Source organism: Stigmatopora argus, chromosome 12 (genome assembly GCF_051989625.1).
Source record: "Stigmatopora argus isolate UIUO_Sarg chromosome 12, RoL_Sarg_1.0, whole genome shotgun sequence".
Classification (NCBI taxonomy): Eukaryota; Metazoa; Chordata; class Actinopteri; order Syngnathiformes; family Syngnathidae; genus Stigmatopora; species Stigmatopora argus.
In genome coordinates, this window is record NC_135398.1 from 7,834,571 (window position 1) to 7,851,278 (window position 16,708).

The window sequence follows — 16,708 nt, forward strand, 5'->3', positions numbered from 1 at the left end:
CTGTCAAGTACTCCAAGTCAATTTACCAAGTGATCATCTTTGCCTTACAAAAGATTCAAAAGGTATTGAGGATCCAAAAAAGGTTTATAAATGATCATAAATAGTCACTTTAAACAGGGTATTCACTAAAAGGGCTGAAAATGGGTTTGGTTCCATCAACTGCAGGTGGGGAAAAAAGCAGCGAGAAACGAACCGCAACATAGAGGATGACTTTGTTTCGGGCTGGTGTTTTTCTCCTCCGCGCCAGCAGAGGGCGTTAATGCCAGCCGACCAGACGGGATGACAGCGCCGTGTTTACAAGACTTGTTTCAGTGTTTTCTATTCAACAAACACCTTCGCGTACTTTCGATTTGAGCTGCCTTCGTACGTTGCCGGTCGCGCGGTGCCTAAACAGCCCGGAGAGCGCTGTGCCAGGCCGGTTGTCTCTGGGGCGGCCAGAGGTCCGAGCCGAGGTCTCTCAGCGGTCCTCACGCCGGCCGACGCCGAGACGGTTTGGTCGGTTCTACCGGGCGGCAACCTCCGAGCGGCCGCCGACGGGGAGAGCCGAACCTCCGGCGAAAGCGCAGCCCAGGGCCCTACACCGGCCGCGCCGCCATCGCTTCCCAGCCACGGGGACGAACATCGGCCTTTTTGTTGAAATGACACGCAACGATAAGGTATTAAAAAGGGCGAGTAGGGCCTCACCGGTCCGTCTCGGCTCGTCTGGTCCGCGGAGCGCGCGCTGCCTTTCTCCGCCTCGTCCTCACGTTGGCCGCGGAGGTCCTCCCCCTGCGGCGCTGGGCGGAGTTTCATCCCGGACCAGACGCTCCTTTTGTCGGATCGCTTTGGAGCCGACTCCCCGGGGCTTCGGGCACAAAGAAAGGACACTTTGGATGCAAGCACGGACACCGAACCGCCACACAGTGTTCGAGAGCGTGCGGACTGGCCACCGGAACCTCGAGGTGAGTCCGAAGTGGACTTTTTGTCCATTTAAGAGGCTTTTGGGCCTCGTCGCTGGCGCCGTGTTGCCTTAGCTAGTTCATGGCGGCCTGTCGGTGAAGGCTCGCTTGTTGGTTCCAGCCGACGAAGCGCTTAGAAAGCACACCACCTCCACGGAAATCATCACCACAACTAGTCAGCGCAAATTTCAACGACGTGTCTTTGTTTTTCTTCCTAAATGTCACAGGAGTCCCGCCTTTTCTTATTCTTCTTCGTTTTCTGTGGCCCACGTGACTCGATACACGTCGCGACTCGCGTAGTTTTTTTTTCACGTCACTTTTTCTCTTGTTTCTACTTTCTTTGAAGGCCCAATTATTGAAAGCCTTGTGTTGGTGCCAGCGGAAGTTAAGCAGCCATTTCCGGCCGTCCCGCCACGCCAATTGACGTCATTACCCGTGGACGACGTTAAAATTCGATGTTCTCAATGCATTTGGCAGTGCCATGTAGTAGTACTATGCATACAATAGTGTTGTGTCAAAAGTATCGAAAAGTATCAATACTGAAATGAACGGATACGTTATTTGATTTCAAAAGTATCGATACACAGTTGTTTTTGCACTATTCTCGCAGTGGATCTTTTTGCATTTTTCTTGTTAACGTATCAGCTGCCATTGACGTCAGTGGGCGTCCAATCCATTTTAAATGGGAGGGCTGGTAGCGAACGAACGAACGTTCAATCGCTGCCACCCTCACAGTTTAATGGATTGGACATATACTTGTGATGAATTCACTTAGAGTTTTAAGTAATATTTAAGAGCCCCGTGATTGGACGCCTTTTCACCGTGAATGGCAGCCAATGTGTTAAATCCGTCTTCTGTTTGGAAAGATTTCAATGAAGAGGAAATACCAAATGTTTCATTTCAATGTGTTCACATGATGTTTTGTTTGCGTGTGGGCGTGGTAAAGCGGAGGGGGCGGAGTCAGCTCGACCAGGCGCCAAGCAATGAACGGCAACGGCGGCGTTTCTGCGCCTCAGAGTGGCAGACTGAAGATTGGCACAGGTAAGAGCGAAAAATAATCAAACGTAGACAAAAATGTGAAAGGGGTTAAATTCTGGAAACATGGCGTTAGCGTCGTCGCTAACCACGCCGCCCGATTGTGCCCGCCCACAGAAGAGTGGTGTCAGGAGGATTGTCTGACTCTACTGGAGAGAATTCGGAGCCTGATCCCCAATGGCGACACCATGAAGTATAAAACCACCGAGTCGCACTTCGACTGGGACAAAGTGGGCTTCGGTAGCTTCACGGGAGAAATGTGTCGGCAGAAGTGGAGCAAAGTGTCCACCGAGGTAAGACCCCCCCACCGCCAAACGGCCGCCGCTCCGAGGTGACGTTTCTGCCATTTTTTGGTCTTCTTCAGGTGCGCAAGTACCGAACCATGACGGAGCTCATCATAGATGCCATTGAGTTTGTTAAAAATCCTTACAAAGGCAAGAAGCTCAAGGTCGGTATATAGCTCGGGGGTCACCAACTCGGGTCCTCCAGGTCACCTTTTTCCAGTTTGTTTTCAACGTCCCCCTCCCCCAACACACCTGAATCAAATAGTCGGGATCGTTATCAGGCTTCTGGACAGCTTCCTGATTTGATTCAAGTGTGGTAGAGAAGGGAGACATGGAAAACAGACCCGATAACCCGAAACCACATTTCAAACAGGCATGGATTTGGGCCTTTGAAAATCTCCGATCTGATTGGTTTCTGCTTCCTTCCCATCCAGACGCACCCGGATTTCCCCAAGAAGCCCCTGACGCCGTACTTCCGCTTTTTCATGGAGAAGCGAGCCAAGTACGCCAAAATCCACCCGGAGATGAGCAACCTGGACCTGACCAAGATTCTGTCCAAGAAGTACAAGGAGCTCCCCGACAAGAAGAAGGTGGGGCGCTAGCGGCGGGCCGGAGTTTCCACCGAGGCCAAAAAGTTTGAACGAGCGCTTTTTGTTTTGCGTGTCCTCAGCAAAAATACGTGACCGAGTTCCAGAGCGAGAAAGAAGCTTTTGAGAAGAACATGGCTCGATTCAAGTAAGACCCACACCAGCCAAACGGCGCCACCACGGACGGCGGTGTTCAACGTTGCCTTTTACGCGGCAGACACGATTACCCCGAGCTGATGGAGGAGAAGAAAAAGTCGGACCTGCCCGAGAAGCCCAAAACCCCTCAGCAGCTTTGGTACAACCACGAGAAGAAGAGCTACCTGAAGATCCACCCCGAGGTCCGTCGCCGTCGCTTTGCCGATTGACGGGCTTTATCGGTGCTTTGTCGGTGACGCGCCCGCGCCGCGGTGGTCCAGGTGAGTCCGAAGGAGTTGAAGGAGGTCTTGAGGAGGCAGTGGTCGCAGCTGTCGGACAAGAGGAGGCTCAAGTGGATCGGCAAAGCGCTGGAGCTGCAGAAGGACTACGAGGTAGCCAAACTCGACGTTAGCCAAAGGCCGTCGCCCGCCGACCCAAACGTGACGCTCGCGCGTCGCCGTGCGTTCAGGACAGCATGCGGGTCTATTACCAAGCTCACCCGGACGTCGGCTCCGAAGATCCCGTGCGCTCCGTCCTCACCAAAGCGGAACGCCAACTCAAGGACAAGTTTGACGGACGGCCGACCAAACCTCCACCGTGAGCGCTGCGTGCACACACACACACACACACAAGGCCTTTAAAAGTAATGCAATAGGTTCTGTGCAGGTTTTTTTAACCCGGGTTTTACAAACCTGGTGGGTTGCCAGGGTTCTTTATTGGAACACATTTGCTTCATCACCTAGGCTATAAAATGGACATCTTTCATTCATTTTCTGAACCGCTTTATCCTCACTAGGGTCTTGGGGGTTAAAATTTGCCAATTAAAACATTTTTTTGTCGTCGTAGTAACGGCTACTCGTTGTACTGCGCCGAGCTCATGGTCAACATGAAGGACGTCCCCAGTACGGAGCGCATGGTTCTGTGCAGCAAACGCTGGAAGATGATGACGCAGAAGGAGAAAGACATGTTTCAGAAGCGCTGCGAGCAGGTCGGGGAGCGCCGCCCAGCTCGCTTTTGTCGTTCACGTTGACACGTGTGTCTTCCGTCCTCAGAGGAAGAAACAGTACGACGTAGACCTGCAGCGCTTCCTGGAGGTACACGCTAGAAAGGGCCGGAGGGAAGACGCCAGCGATTCTGAAGCTGCTTGACACATTTCTTGCAGAGTCTTCCGGAAGAAGAGCGAGACCGCGTGGTGAGCGAGGAAAAGATGGGCGGAGCCCGGGCCTCGACGGGGAGAGCCCGGGTCCCGACGGGCGCCGTCGCCAGTCCGCACAGAGCCAAATCGCCGCCGGTCAAGCTGGAAAAGGTTCGTTTGGTCGAAGCCATTTAGCACTGCGTTCGGACCAACCGCGAAAGCCGTTTGGTTTCAATTTGGCGACGTAAGATCTGAAATGTCACCATAAACTGACGAGATTAAGGTCAATGGCTTGAACCTTTGTGGTCGCAAAGGTCGGCGTGAACCCAAAACGGCAAATGCGGAAGATCTAAACACAGCATACAGACGGGTTTTCTGCTCCCCCAGGACCAGGAGCCCGAACTTTGGGCCCCTCAAGGCGCCAGGGAGCGGCGTGATCCCAAGAAGAGCGCCAAGCTGCCCGACACCCCCAAGACAGCCGAGGAGATGTGGCAGCATAGCGTCGCCGCCGACTTTCTCAATAAATGCAGAGTGCGCCACCGTCGTTCGCGACAATCAAAGACGTGCTTGGGAGGGGCAGCGAATTAAAAGGGGCTCTCGTTTGGGCGGCAGAGCGACCGGCGGCGAGCGCAGGTGGCTATGGAGGATGCGTGGAAGGCTATGGAGAAGAAGGAGAAAATCCCCTGGATCAAGAAGGCCGCCGAAGACCAGAAGCGATACGAGGTACTGCTTAGTTCAATGGTCATTTGTAGGATATCAAAATAGAAAAGCCAAGAGTATGGATTTGAAGTTTTGGGTGGTACTAGTATGAATGCAACAATACTTTTAATACTGACATCTGGTGGTTAGTGAACGTGACTACTAAGCTCATGATGTTTCACGGTGTCCGGCAGAGAGAGCTGATGGACCGCAGGCCGGGTCAGAAGAAGCCCAAGTTTGAAGGAGAACCTAAAAAACCTCCTGTGTGAGTGACTTCGAGGGCGGGGCTAGGGCAGTGGGGGATTCGGCCCCTCCCACCGGCTTTGTCCTCCAACAGGAGCGGCTATCAGATGTTCTCCCAGGAGTTGCTGACCAACGGGGAGCTCAACCACTTCAGCCTGAAGGAGCGCATGGTGGAGATCGGCAAGCGTTGGCACACGCTGACGGCCAATCAGAAGAATGCTTATAAGAAGCATGTGGACGCCACGCAGGCGCGGTATCGCGTGCTGCTGGACGCCTGGCTCAAGGTACCGCCCCCCCCCCCCACGCCAGTCACGTTGTCCAAGCGAGCGAGCATGCGTTAACCATGCGGCCGGTGCTCAGTCTTTGTCCCCACAGGATCGCGCCGCCTACAAGGAGTTCTCCACCTCGGTGAGTCCGCCGCCTTTGCCGAGCGCCGGCGCCACTCGGGACACTTTGTCCTCACGCAGAAGCGTCGGAACACGTCCAAAACTGCCGTCGGCCCCGCCCCCAAAGTCCCGGCGAAGGGCAAGGCGACTGCTTCGGCGGTTAAGACGACACCCCCTGCCGCCGGCGCCACCAAGCGAGCGATGGCGTACCGCGCCAAGGTTAGTCTGCCGGGGCGCCGGCCGGGTTCGAGCGGCGCTTGCCGACACGCCGTTCGCTTCTGCAGCAGGACATGGTGTCCGACTCGGAAGATGACAAGAGCGACTCGTCAGACTCTGACGACGACGACGACGAGGACACGTCCGGGTGCAGCGACAGCGAAGACGACGACGAGGTGACTTTCCATTTATGGGTCGGTTGCCGCAGCAACCGCATGACGCCCTCCTTCTCGTTTGTCACGCAGCACGACGAGGACGACGAAGAGCAAACGTCTTCGGAGCAATCCAGCGACTCTGACTAGCCCCGCCTCCTCTTCGCGGGCGGCTTGGACTCTTTCGGCGCCGTTGACGGTGAAGGACGTCCAAATGCGTTGGTCTTAAAAATACAAAGACTTTTGATCACCGGCGGACGTCTGTCCTCGTCAATGACCGGCAACGAGTTCGGCAGACGCGTGGGCGGGATTTGTACAGGAACTAACACAGAATAAGAAAATAAAAGCACTTTTTCTCTTTTAATCTCGTCCTTGTGATTTAACATCTCACGTCGGAATTATTGAATAGAAATAATCCATCACCTATAAATAAATAACCTGACTTTTAGCCCCACCCATGATTCCCCGTCACACTCGTCGTTTCTCCAGAAAAAACGGCACAAACGTCGGAAGCGTCACGACGGGCCTTCGTGGAGTTTGGCGCGGAGGTACGTCTTGACCTCCTCGATGCCGTTCAGCTTTTCCAGCTCGTGGTAGGGGAGCTGCAAAACGTGACGCGTCAGCTCGCGCCCAACGACGGGCGGTCCGGCCGGCCGGCGACGTACCTGCAGGATGGCGTAGCCGAGTAGCCTCAAGTGGCGGTCCCTCATGGCGCGAGAACCCACCAGGATGCACGAGTTGTGGCAGTAGTGCCACTTGTCGTTCACGGAGATCACCAGTCTGATTGGGTAATATGAGATTAGACCAACAGACCCCGTTTTGACAGGCGGGTCAACCCACCTGTTTATTTGCTTCTCTTCCGCCGAGGGTGGCGACGGAGACTCCCCTCGGGGGGCGGAGCCGTCGCTGGGCCTCCCCGCCTCGTAGAAAGCCGTCGACTGGAGGTCCCCGGAGTTTCCCGCGCCGGCCTCGTTTTCCGAGACGTTGGAAAACTCGAAGCGGGCGCCGGACGAGGGGGGCGGCGGCCCGTCGGAGGGTGGGCTGCTCAGCGTGGAGCTGTCCCGGCTATCTGGCGAGCGCTCCTCGGAGAGGTATTCGGCGCTAGACACGCAGTACTGCAATCCCGGCCCCGCGGTGGCCCCCGTCGCCTCCCGGGCGCCGGCGTCCAGCGCGGCGAAGGACGTGGACAACTGGTGGATGTCGTCAGCCGGCGGTCCGCCCGATTGGATGGGAAGAACCCGACCCGACGAGTCCATCCACAATAAAAAGTCTGGAGGCCAAACGACAATGTGGTAGTACGCGGTGCGCGTACTTTGAGGGGTGCCGTGTACCTGTGTTGTATCCCGGAGGGAGTACTTGGTCCTGCTTGTAGTTTTCTTCACCGACAAGCTGCCTCAACGCCTCGGCAACGACGCCTTTATAACTGACACATTTCGTTTCACGGGGAAATCACAGAACTGGCCGCCCGAATAGGGGAGCAGGGGGTTACTTGTCAGAGGTTTGGCATTTTTTCCTGAATATCGTTCTGACTTTGAGTCACATCAACAAGACATTCCCCTTTCTAGTTGTAGGCTTCCTTAAAATCGATCGGATGTCTAGCAGAGTCAGTGGCAGGCAGCTAAAACTAAAATGTTTGCATGGCATGAACCGTGACAACCAACCCCGTTCTCCCCCCCGGAAACGCGGCGAAGTTTTGCGTTACCTGTACTTGCGGTTGACCTCGTCGGCGGTGAGCGCGTGATGGAACATGAGCACCTTGAGGTCGGGGTGCAGGCGGGGGCCCCGGTAGTGGGGGTGCTCCAGCTGCAGGGCGGCGTCCAGCAAGGAGAGATAGCGCCGCACGATCAGGGCGTACGGGCTGTCTGCGATCGGCGCGCGAGCGTCAGCGCGAGACGTACGCCGCCGCGTTTCGGGAGGCGGAGGTACCGACTGGTCACGTTGCTGATGAAGGCGGGAGAGAAGACCCGGTGCAGGACGGCGCCCGGGAAGCGACCCAGCTGGAAGAGCGACATGAGAATGTTGACGGTGGCCAGAGGCGAGCTCAGCGCTTTGGACTCCAGAACGCCTTCCAGGACGCGGAAGAAGGCGTCCTCGTCGGAGGGACGGTAGCTCATCCGGCTGAAGGGAAACACCAGCTTCTGGATCACCTGGGCCCACGTTCATTCAAATGAGTGAAGGTCAGAAAGGGGCCGCGCGTACCCACCTTGCTGTCCAGGTGCTCGGCCTTCCTGACCAGGAATTTGGCGATGGCGTCGAGGAGTGGCGTCTCCCGCAGGCGGTGGCGCGCCACGTACTTGGAGATCAGCGACATGGTGGAGGCGCTCAGACTTTCCTCCTTCTTGAGGAGCTCCTCTACAGCACACATTCACGCACGTGAGCCAAGGCGATGGCGACCTCGGCTCACCGAACGAGCGAGCGAACGACTGACCCGCCAGGCTTCGAATGAACCTCTCCTGCCTGTTCTGGTAGAAGAGCTGCGAGCCGAAGATGAACTCCAAGCTCTTGTTGTCGGCTTCCCCGGCGCACGTCGCCAACATCTCGTCCAGCAGCGCCATTTCCTGGTCGCGCACGCCGCTCACGCTGGCGAGCGCGTGTTTGACCAGGCGCAATGTCTTCCTGAAAGACGAGCTAAATCAGTTCCGGGGAGAAAAGCCATTATGTGGGGCGTCCATTTTGTTTTCTGTGGGGATCGTTAGCATCGGCCCTAGCTAAAAATGACAACGTGGCTAATATTGGCAATTTCCAGCTCAGTGACTTTAGGCAAGGACGACGCACAAGTACCTGTTGGCCACCACCCGCTGGGGGTCGGGCGCCGCCCGCTCTCCCTCCTGCGCCGCCGAAGTTTGTCGTTTCAGGCGGTAGTAGGACAGCAGAAGGAAGAGCGTCTGGGGGTGACGCTCCCGCTCCAGGTTCTTTTCCAGGGCCGGCAAGCAGGCCTCGGCCAGCGCGTTTTGGACGCCCGGGTGAAGTTTGACGCTGGAACTGAACACCATGGACACGTCCTTTTGGTTGAACTGAGCCAAGCGGGCGTGGCATTGGGCCTCCAGGGCCGCCACCAGGGCGCAATCGCCAGAAAGGCCTGAAAACGCCGCGGGGTAACTTTGGCGGTCGTGCAACCGGGAGACGCAGGATGTCATTTAGCTACTTTAGCCGTACTGCACCCATACATATTACGTCATGCTATTATTAAAGCGCTAGCTCTCTTTGTTTTCCTCTTTCTTGACTTGGCCCTAAAATTCTGTCGCACTTTCCCGTAACAGCATTTGAAGACTCACCAAGAGCGGCAGCGGCGTAGAGGCAGTTGACCACGCTGAAGTTGTCAAAGTTGGGGCAGTCGTTGACGATAGCGTCACACAGCGACAGGAAGTCCTGCTGCTCCAGAACCTGACGCCCTGATGCTTCGGCGGCGTCGGGCGGAGGCACCTGCAGGAGTTGCGCTATCTTGTGCAGCGCCACCGCGTAATGATTGTGGGAGATCTTGGCCGGGTTCTGAACCAGCCAGCGCAGGACCTCGTCCGGGCGGCGCGAGCGCTCGATGAGACGCTTCATGGTGAAGAAAGTGTCGTAGCTCATCTTCTCCTGGATGAAGTTCCACGTCTTCTTCTTGGCGCCCGCCTGGGCGTTAAGGTGGGCGCAGGGCGACGGCCAGCGGGACGGCATCGGCGGCGGGTGCGGCTGAAAGCGAGCTCCGCGGGGGCCCGGGTATGGCGGGCGGGCGGGGGGCGGCGCCCGGCCCTGCTGAGGCTGCGGGGGCGCCGCCTCGACCGCCAGTCTTCCCCCTTTGGCCGCTTTGACTCCGCCTCCGGCGCCGTACGGGCGAGGGGCGTGCATGCCGGCGACAATGGCTTGACTCAGGAAGCGCCACCCGCCAGACCCGCGCAACATGGTGACCGCGCCAGATCAGCTAAAGAAGCTGCCGCATTCCTATGGAGAACAACGGCGGCGTGTCAGGCTGTGGATGTGATATTTGATTGCAAAAGTATTGATAATATCCCTGCCATGAGTCATCAGAAATTTGTTGTCATGGATTAAATCAGTGATTTGGCACTACTTTTGATAGTAATGAGGATATTTTGGCCTCTTCCTTGTTCATACATTGGCTGCCATTGACTGCGGTGGACGTCCAATTCATACATCCTTCCTTGTTGATTTTAGCTCACTAGTTCTGTTCATTGATAAATTCCTGACGATTTTTAGTCCAATTCTGATAAAGAAATTAAAGAAAAAAACTTTTAAAATACTTTTTTTAGTCGGTTTAGTTAGCTCTTACTTGTTATGTGTAGTATAATGGAACGTTGTACCAAGTACCTTCTTGAGTATTGATACACGATTTTATATTTTTTTATACATTTTAAATTGGTCATTTTAGTTTACTGACAAATAGTAATCTGAACCCACAATATGGTCATCTTTACCCACAATTTATTAATCTGTAACTAGTAACTGTAAATCTCTATAAACTTGTTAACCCTGAGCCAAATTGAATCATGGCAAAGTGGCTAACTGAGGAGAAATTTAAAAAAATCAGACATTAAGAAATTATTCCAAGGACTCCAATAGATTGTTTTCCCTTATTCGATAGTTGCTATTTCATTGCACGTCATCAAACGTCACAGCTGATAGTTGTCTGCAGACAGCTAGCCATTAGAAGAGGCTAACACCCGCCACCTAGCATAAAACAGTCAGTGTCGGGGAAACGAAAAGCGGCTAAGAGTGTCAATAAGAGCGTGACACCAACGCAAAGTTGGGAAAAGGGGGGTGGGGGAGTCGCTTTAGCTGCCAAGGAGCTCAAAAGCGGACACGTTAGCAACGGCGTGTCCTTCTGCTCAGTTGACAAGGCGAAAAATAAGGAGGAAAAGTGTGCTAAATTGAGCTAGCCTCACAGGGTTACCTCATAATCTATGTCGAAGAATTGCGGCCGCTGTCAGCGCTGCTTGACCGCGGAGGAAAGCAGCGGTCAGTCGTCTCATTCCTCCACACAAGCCGCACACAGAGCACTGCCTTACCTCGGCTACCCGGCATGCAACGCCCGCCGCGCCCTCACAAATATCCCTCGAACCCTACAGATAATTCTGCACTCCCCAACCAAATGCACCCGTGATACTTTTAGTCAATATTATTCAACGCTGAACGCTTTATTTCACTTTATGTTCACTTCAGGCGAGAGTGGTCTCGCAGCAACGAAGTGCGTTGTGGGAAATGGAGTTGACTTCGTCCAGAGACGAGGAAATTATGACGTTACTCTATGTTTGCCGACTGGGGGCGTTCCATGATGCCTCGCCGTAAATTAGTCCCACGAAGAAGAAGAAGACGTGCGCAAAAACATGGCGACCAGGGACGATTACGGAATATAGCGATGTTGAACTTGGCTATTAGAGTGCTCTTTTAAGAGGTTGTCGTCGCTTCCTCTGCCTGCGTAACCATGGCCCACCGCTACCTTCGCCTATCGGCGGGCTGCAGCAACATCTTGCGACTTCTCGTGGCTCCTTCGCCCGCCGCCAGGAGATTGGTACGTGCGTCTCTTAAGCTAACGGCTAACCTAGCAAACGAGTTTGTCAATACGCGACCTGCCTTGGGCATGCGCAATAGCTCTGCCATCTTTGCCATTAATACACATAATGTAGTACTACTGCGTTGTAAAGCATTTGACTAAATACTTAAAGGCTTCAATTGACTTTTGACGTTTTTAAAATATTTGTGAACCCTTTGATGCAACTGTGTGATCACTGCAGCAGATGCATTGAGCAAACTGGAAAGAAATCTGGAATTTCTGTTTGATTTTGGGGCAGGTAACGAAACAGCTGGTGAGTGGGCAGAGTTTGTTAAGTGAGCTTCTAGTGGCCTGCAGAAGTTTGACCTCCAAACCCCCCAAAGGTTGTCCTTCTACTCTTTCGTATTCTCCTCAGAAACATGTTTACGTTTGCTTGTCCTTGCAGGATTTGAAAAGTATTTTCCTGACAGTCAGAAGAATTCCGGCCAGACTCCAGACAAAGGTGACATTTGACTCAGTACATTTGATTTCCACCGCTCAACTCCTATTTAGTAAACGCAAAGCTTCTCTCTGAAAAACACCTGATGGTAGAGAATAAATACATGTTGAATTTACATTCTACAGTTTTCCAACTTCACTTATTGTGAATTCACTTCATCGTGATTTTTTTCTGCTATGAATTATTTTTAAAAAAGTAAAGTTCATAAAAATGTGATAATCCACGCTGAAACTCCAAGCGTGACCCACTCTTGCTACTAGGACTCAGCACTGAAGAAAAAAAAGGTAGTTATAATAGGGGTGAGCCTACTTTGCGATTTTTCGCATCCATGTCTGGTTAACATTAACCGCGATATTCGAGGGATCACTGTATTCATATAAAACTGTCAACAGACGACAAAGCTGACGATGCTCCGAGAGAGGCGGGGCCATCTGGCGGGGGAGGCGGCGCGGGAAGTGGAGGGGAAGGCGGCTCAGGAAGTGGAAGGGGAGGCGGAAAACGAGGCGGCCGGAAAGAGTCCAACTGGTACAGCCGCCTACAGAAGGTTAGTGCGCTCTTCCTCACGTGGAATGGTAGACGTTATCCTATCCATTAATGACGATATTGCTTTGCCCAAAAATCCATCATAATGGACAGTCCATGTTTGCAGGGAGACATTCCATGGGATGAGAAGGAGTTCCGGATGTACTTTCTGAGCGGCGTGACCTTCTGGAGTGTTGTCACCTACTACTTTCTGTTCAGGGATGGAGGTCGAGAGGTCACCTGGAAAGACTTTGTGACTAACTTCCTGTCCAAAGGAATGGTGAGTGAACTGTGCCATTGATAGTGAGTGAGTGGTGATGATCACGTGTCTTGCTCTTTATTTCTTAGGTGGATAGACTGGAGGTGCTCAACAAGCGATACGTCAAAGTCATTTTCTCGCCCGGAAAGACACCCGTGGACATGGTGAGTTGACATCTAAGACTAGATAGACAGTAGAGACGGACGTCTTTGCAGTGTCAAACATTGTCACTCAGCTTGGTGTTGTCCGATGTACGTCGACAACCATTGTATTGACATTTCGCCAAATAATGTATCATGTGGGGGCATCTGGCTCATATGTTCAAAGATTTGTTCTAGTATAGCGCCAATTGAATGCTAGCCGGTTTAGCCGCAACCAATTGTATGCTAGCCGGTTTAGCCGCAAAGCGCACATGCTAATCCTTTTTTTTCTTGCCCCTGCAGCAGTACGTGTGGTTCAACATTGGCAGCGTGGACACATTTGAGAGGAACCTGGAGAACGCCCAATACGAGCTGGGCATCGAGGGCGAGAATCGCGTGCCCGTCATCTATGCCACCGAGAGCGATGGGTGAGTGCTCGAGCCGGCAGAGCGCGGCGGGGATTCGTTGACGCCGTCTTCTTTTGGCCTCAGAAGCTTCCTCCTGAGCATGCTGCCCACCGCCCTCATCATCGGCTTCCTGCTTTTCATGCTGCGACGAGGACCGGCGGGGGCGGGTCGCCCCGGCCGCGGGGGCATGGGCGGCCTTTTCAGCGTCGGCGAGACCACCGCCAAGATCCTCAAGGACGAAATCGACGTCAAATTCAAAGACGTGGCCGGCTGCGAGGAAGCCAAGTTGGAAATCATGGAGTTTGTGAATTTTCTCAAGAACCCCAGGCAGTACGAGGACCTGGGGGCCAAGATTCCCAAGGTCAGGCAGGCAGGCAGGCAGGCAAGGGCCGGGTAATTGGAGGGCGTGCGGTCTGACCGATGTGCACGCCGTCGGCAGGGCGCCATCCTGACGGGGCCCCCGGGCACGGGGAAGACGCTGCTGGCCAAAGCCACGGCCGGCGAGGCCGACGTCCCCTTTATCACCGTCAACGGATCCGAGTTTCTGGAGATGTTCGTCGGCGTGGGCCCAGCCCGGGTGAGCGCCGATCCCCTCCCGTCCTTCCCTTATCTTCCCGTCTGGTCCTTCACGCGGCTCCCCCCACAGGTGAGAGATCTCTTCGTCATGGCCAGGAAGAACGCGCCCTGCATCCTCTTCATCGACGAGATCGACGCGGTGGGGCGCAAGCGGGGGCGGGGAAACTTTGGCGGTCAGAGCGAGCAGGAAAACACCTTGAATCAGCTCCTAGTGGAGATGGATGGTCAGAAAAATATTTCTGCAGTATAGCCTTGTTCTTCTATTTCCGTCAATAGGTGTTTTCAATATCAATTCCACTCTTTTACTAACTGTCAATACATTCTCTGTCAGGGTTCAACACGGCGACCAATGTGGTGGTCCTGGCGGGAACCAACCGAGCGGACATCTTGGATCCGGCGCTGCTGAGGCCCGGACGCTTCGACAGGCAAATTTACATCGGTGAGCGAAAATCCCCACTGCCGGGTGAAGCGGCGTCAAACGTTAATCTCATCTCGGTTATCTTCCCAGGTCCTCCTGACATTAAAGGTCGAGTGTCCATCTTCAAAGTCCACCTCCGTCCTCTCAAGTTGGACCCCAATGCGAATAAAGAAGCTTTGGCGCGAAAAATGGCAGCGCTCACGCCTGGGTTCTCGGGTAAAGTTAGCGTGTGCATTTAAGGGGTTAACGAGATTGATTCATTTTGATCGGTGAAGCCGTGCAAACGTAGGATTTCAGTCAAGTGTGGTCAACAGGTGCCGATATCGCCAACGTTTGCAACGAGGCGGCTCTCATTGCCGCGCGGCATCTCTGCGACGCCATCGAGGAGAAGCACTTTGAGCAGGCCATCGAGCGGGTCATTGGAGGTGAGTGCCCATGTGGCTCCATGATATGAAGGAAAAGTACAACATTTTGCTTTTTTTTTTTAAAGGCCTGGAGAAAAAGACGCAGGTCCTCCAACCGGAAGAGAAGAAGACAGTAGCCTATCACGAGGCAGGACACGCTGTCGCCGGCTGGTTCCTGGAGCACGCAGACCCGTTGTTAAAAGTGGGTACCACTCGAATTGGCAATCCAGGGGTGCCCATGGCCGCCTTTGTAAATTTAACGGCTACTATTTTGTAAATTTTAATAATTGTCTGATGTTAGACCACATTGGGGAAAAAAATCTGAATTCATCTTAGCACACCTTAACTTAACTTGATGACTTGGGAATACTGAAAATTTGAGTTGTGCTTGCCGTAAAACTTTTTGAAAGTTTTTATTTTTTATACAGTGCATTAGCAGGGTTTCCCCCAGAAAATTTGTGGATTAAAAAAAAAAAACGTTACGTTGATAGAAATGTTGAAATAATGACTTATGTGTCACTTTAACACATTATTAGTGATGAACTCATGAGCTTTAATGTAGTTTTTTAAAGCCACACGATTGGACGGCTATGATTATCACTGGGACTAAAAGTGTTAACGTATGCTCCCTCCTGACCTTCAGGTGTCCATCATCCCTCGTGGGCGAGGCTTGGGCTACGCCCAGTACCTTCCCAAGGAGCAATTCCTGTACACGACAGAGCAGCTGCTGGACCGCATGTGCATGATGCTGGGGGGCCGCGTGGCCGAGGAGCTTTTCTTCGGCAGGGTGACCACAGGCGCGCAGGACGACCTCCGCAAGGTCACCCAGAGCGCCTACGCTCAGGTAGGTCAGAGGTTGTCCGTGGCTTTGCTAACGCTAGCCGCGCCACGCCAGATGACCTTGGGCCTTGCGGTTCTCGCAGATCGTGCAGTTCGGGATGAACGCCAAGGTGGGCCAGGTGTCCTTCGATCTACCCCGACAGGGCGAGATGGTTCTGGAGAAGCCGTACAGCGAGGCCACGGCGCGCCTCATCGACAGCGAGGTCCGTGTGCTCATCGCCGACGCCTACCACAGAACGCAGCAACTTCTCAATGACAAGAAGGCCGAGGTGGAGATGGTAAGGAGGACATGGGATCTTCACATGCTCTTCTTAAGCTTTTAATCTGTGTCCTCATCTACCTGAAGGTGGCGCTGCGGCTGCTGGAGAAGGAGGTTCTGGACAAGAACGACATGCTGGAGCTGCTGGGAAAACGTCCCTTCTCTGAGAAATCCACATATGAGGAGCTGGTGGAGGGCACGGGGGGAGAGGACGAGGACACCACACTGCCTCTGGGTCTCAAGGAGTGGAACCGAGAGAGAAAGGACAAAGAGGAGAGCCAGGAAGAACAAGTGGCCCGCCAGATCTCTGGGGGAATGCCCTTTTAGTCTTCTACCGGAGTTCCTCTAGGAGCTTTCGGAGATTCGCAAACACTCCCAAAGAGTTCAAAAGCTTCTGGTAAACAAGATGACTTTATTTATTGAGCCCATGCTAATGCTGAAGTCAAAAAATCCTATGATGATGCTTCGTTATGATTACTGCAGCAACTCTCTTCTTCGGGAAACATGACGTTCCAAAATATTAATGGATTATTAAAAGGTTTCATTTATGTTACTATTTCACAAAGGACCTCCTGCATCGCCGACGCACCCAACATGTGGATTTTGGGATCTGAACTTATCCAAATATTCCCCCCAAAAATGAAGTAGGTATATTATAATTAAATACAATATTTTGGGGGGGACTGATGCAAAATATAGTGATAAACATCTAATCCTTTTGATCTGGAAAAGTGGCAGCTAAATAACCTTCATTCACTGCTGCCGTCCTCCCATGTCAAATGAATTGGACGTCTACTAGTGATAAACTCATCAAAATTTATAGGTGAAGGATGAAGAAACATGACTGGATGCCTTATTGTCATGGGCAGCCAATGAGTTAAAAAGATAGCAACTTACTGCTTCCCATTATATGGGTTAAAAACGAAGCCTTCATTTAATGTTCTCTAAAATTAGCAATATTTACATTTACAGAAATGAGGCTCATACATATCAATTAAGTTGAATGAAAAGACTTACTACAATGACAACAGATTGCCCTCACCAACATGGCCACCACGTGAGCGCGTACTTCACACAGGAAGT

At 53.0% G+C, this 16,708-nt stretch overlaps 3 protein-coding genes across 5 annotated transcripts; 2 read left to right on the forward strand and 1 right to left on the reverse strand.

Moving 5' to 3' along the window:
* Positions 1 to 264: 264 nt before the first annotated feature.
* On the forward strand, positions 265 to 6,174 carry ubtfl (upstream binding transcription factor, like). 2 transcript variants are annotated; one of them, XM_077616346.1, is made up of 20 exons: positions 266 to 941; positions 1,885 to 1,979; positions 2,091 to 2,266; positions 2,338 to 2,421; positions 2,692 to 2,847; positions 2,928 to 2,992; positions 3,062 to 3,182; positions 3,261 to 3,371; positions 3,449 to 3,576; positions 3,826 to 3,967; positions 4,032 to 4,073; positions 4,142 to 4,285; positions 4,502 to 4,645; positions 4,727 to 4,837; positions 5,008 to 5,078; positions 5,151 to 5,340; positions 5,417 to 5,464; positions 5,524 to 5,661; positions 5,727 to 5,834; positions 5,904 to 6,174. In XM_077616346.1, the coding sequence occupies exons 2-20, from the start codon at positions 1,922 to 1,924 to the stop codon at positions 5,958 to 5,960; spliced, it is 2,094 nt and encodes a 697-aa protein (XP_077472472.1). In that variant the 5' UTR covers positions 266 to 941; positions 1,885 to 1,921; the 3' UTR covers positions 5,961 to 6,174. The 2 variants fall into 2 exon arrangements, with proteins under 2 accessions (XP_077472471.1, XP_077472472.1); XM_077616345.1 differs by having other exon boundaries at positions 265 to 941; positions 5,417 to 5,661.
* fastk (Fas-activated serine/threonine kinase) lies at positions 6,158 to 10,993 on the reverse strand. Its single transcript, XM_077616343.1, has 11 exons — positions 10,702 to 10,993; positions 9,086 to 9,734; positions 8,592 to 8,889; positions 8,239 to 8,426; positions 8,014 to 8,162; positions 7,741 to 7,957; positions 7,513 to 7,672; positions 7,142 to 7,233; positions 6,651 to 7,080; positions 6,476 to 6,590; positions 6,158 to 6,412 (listed from the first exon to the last, which is right to left on the reverse strand). The coding sequence occupies exons 2-11, from the start codon at positions 9,693 to 9,695 to the stop codon at positions 6,326 to 6,328; spliced, it is 2,346 nt and encodes a 781-aa protein (XP_077472469.1). The 5' UTR covers positions 9,696 to 9,734; positions 10,702 to 10,993; the 3' UTR covers positions 6,158 to 6,325.
* A 105-nt stretch (positions 10,994 to 11,098) lies between these two features.
* On the forward strand, positions 11,099 to 16,178 carry afg3l2 (AFG3-like AAA ATPase 2). 2 transcript variants are annotated; one of them, XM_077616341.1, is made up of 17 exons: positions 11,099 to 11,319; positions 11,600 to 11,684; positions 11,747 to 11,803; positions 12,193 to 12,344; positions 12,450 to 12,602; positions 12,671 to 12,745; positions 13,025 to 13,149; positions 13,213 to 13,489; positions 13,568 to 13,705; positions 13,775 to 13,928; positions 14,036 to 14,143; positions 14,213 to 14,338; positions 14,437 to 14,547; positions 14,613 to 14,728; positions 15,170 to 15,370; positions 15,450 to 15,644; positions 15,713 to 16,178. In XM_077616341.1, exons 1-17 carry the CDS (start codon positions 11,233 to 11,235, stop codon positions 15,950 to 15,952), a joined length of 2,400 nt encoding a protein of 799 aa, XP_077472467.1. In that variant the 5' UTR covers positions 11,099 to 11,232; the 3' UTR covers positions 15,953 to 16,178. The 2 variants fall into 2 exon arrangements, with proteins under 2 accessions (XP_077472467.1, XP_077472468.1); XM_077616342.1 differs by having other exon boundaries at positions 13,216 to 13,489.
* Positions 16,179 to 16,708: the final 530 nt, after the last annotated feature.

Bases quoted from the DNA above. Each gene is read 5' to 3' on its own strand.
- ubtfl (XM_077616345.1), top strand. From the start codon at position 1,922: ATGAACGGCAACGGCGGCGTTTCTGCGCCTCAGAGTGGCAGACTGAAG. The intron at 3,577-3,825 runs GTGAGCGCTGCG...TTGTCGTCGTAG, and splicing joins CGGCCGACCAAACCTCCACC to TAACGGCTACTCGTTGTACT. The intron at 5,662-5,726 runs GTTAGTCTGCCG...TCGCTTCTGCAG, and splicing joins CGATGGCGTACCGCGCCAAG to CAGGACATGGTGTCCGACTC.
- fastk (XM_077616343.1), bottom strand. From the start codon at position 9,695: ATGTTGCGCGGGTCTGGCGGGTGGCGCTTCCTGAGTCAAGCCATTGTC. The intron at 8,163-8,238 runs GTCAGTCGTTCG...TGTGTGCTGTAG, and splicing joins GTTCATTCGAAGCCTGGCGG to AGGAGCTCCTCAAGAAGGAG. The intron at 7,081-7,141 runs GTACACGGCACC...TTTGGCCTCCAG, and splicing joins CCCTCCGGGATACAACACAG to ACTTTTTATTGTGGATGGAC.
- afg3l2 (XM_077616341.1), top strand. From the start codon at position 11,233: ATGGCCCACCGCTACCTTCGCCTATCGGCGGGCTGCAGCAACATCTTG. The intron at 11,685-11,746 runs GTTGTCCTTCTA...TTGTCCTTGCAG, and splicing joins GACCTCCAAACCCCCCAAAG to GATTTGAAAAGTATTTTCCT. The intron at 13,929-14,035 runs GTCAGAAAAATA...ATTCTCTGTCAG, and splicing joins GCTCCTAGTGGAGATGGATG to GGTTCAACACGGCGACCAAT.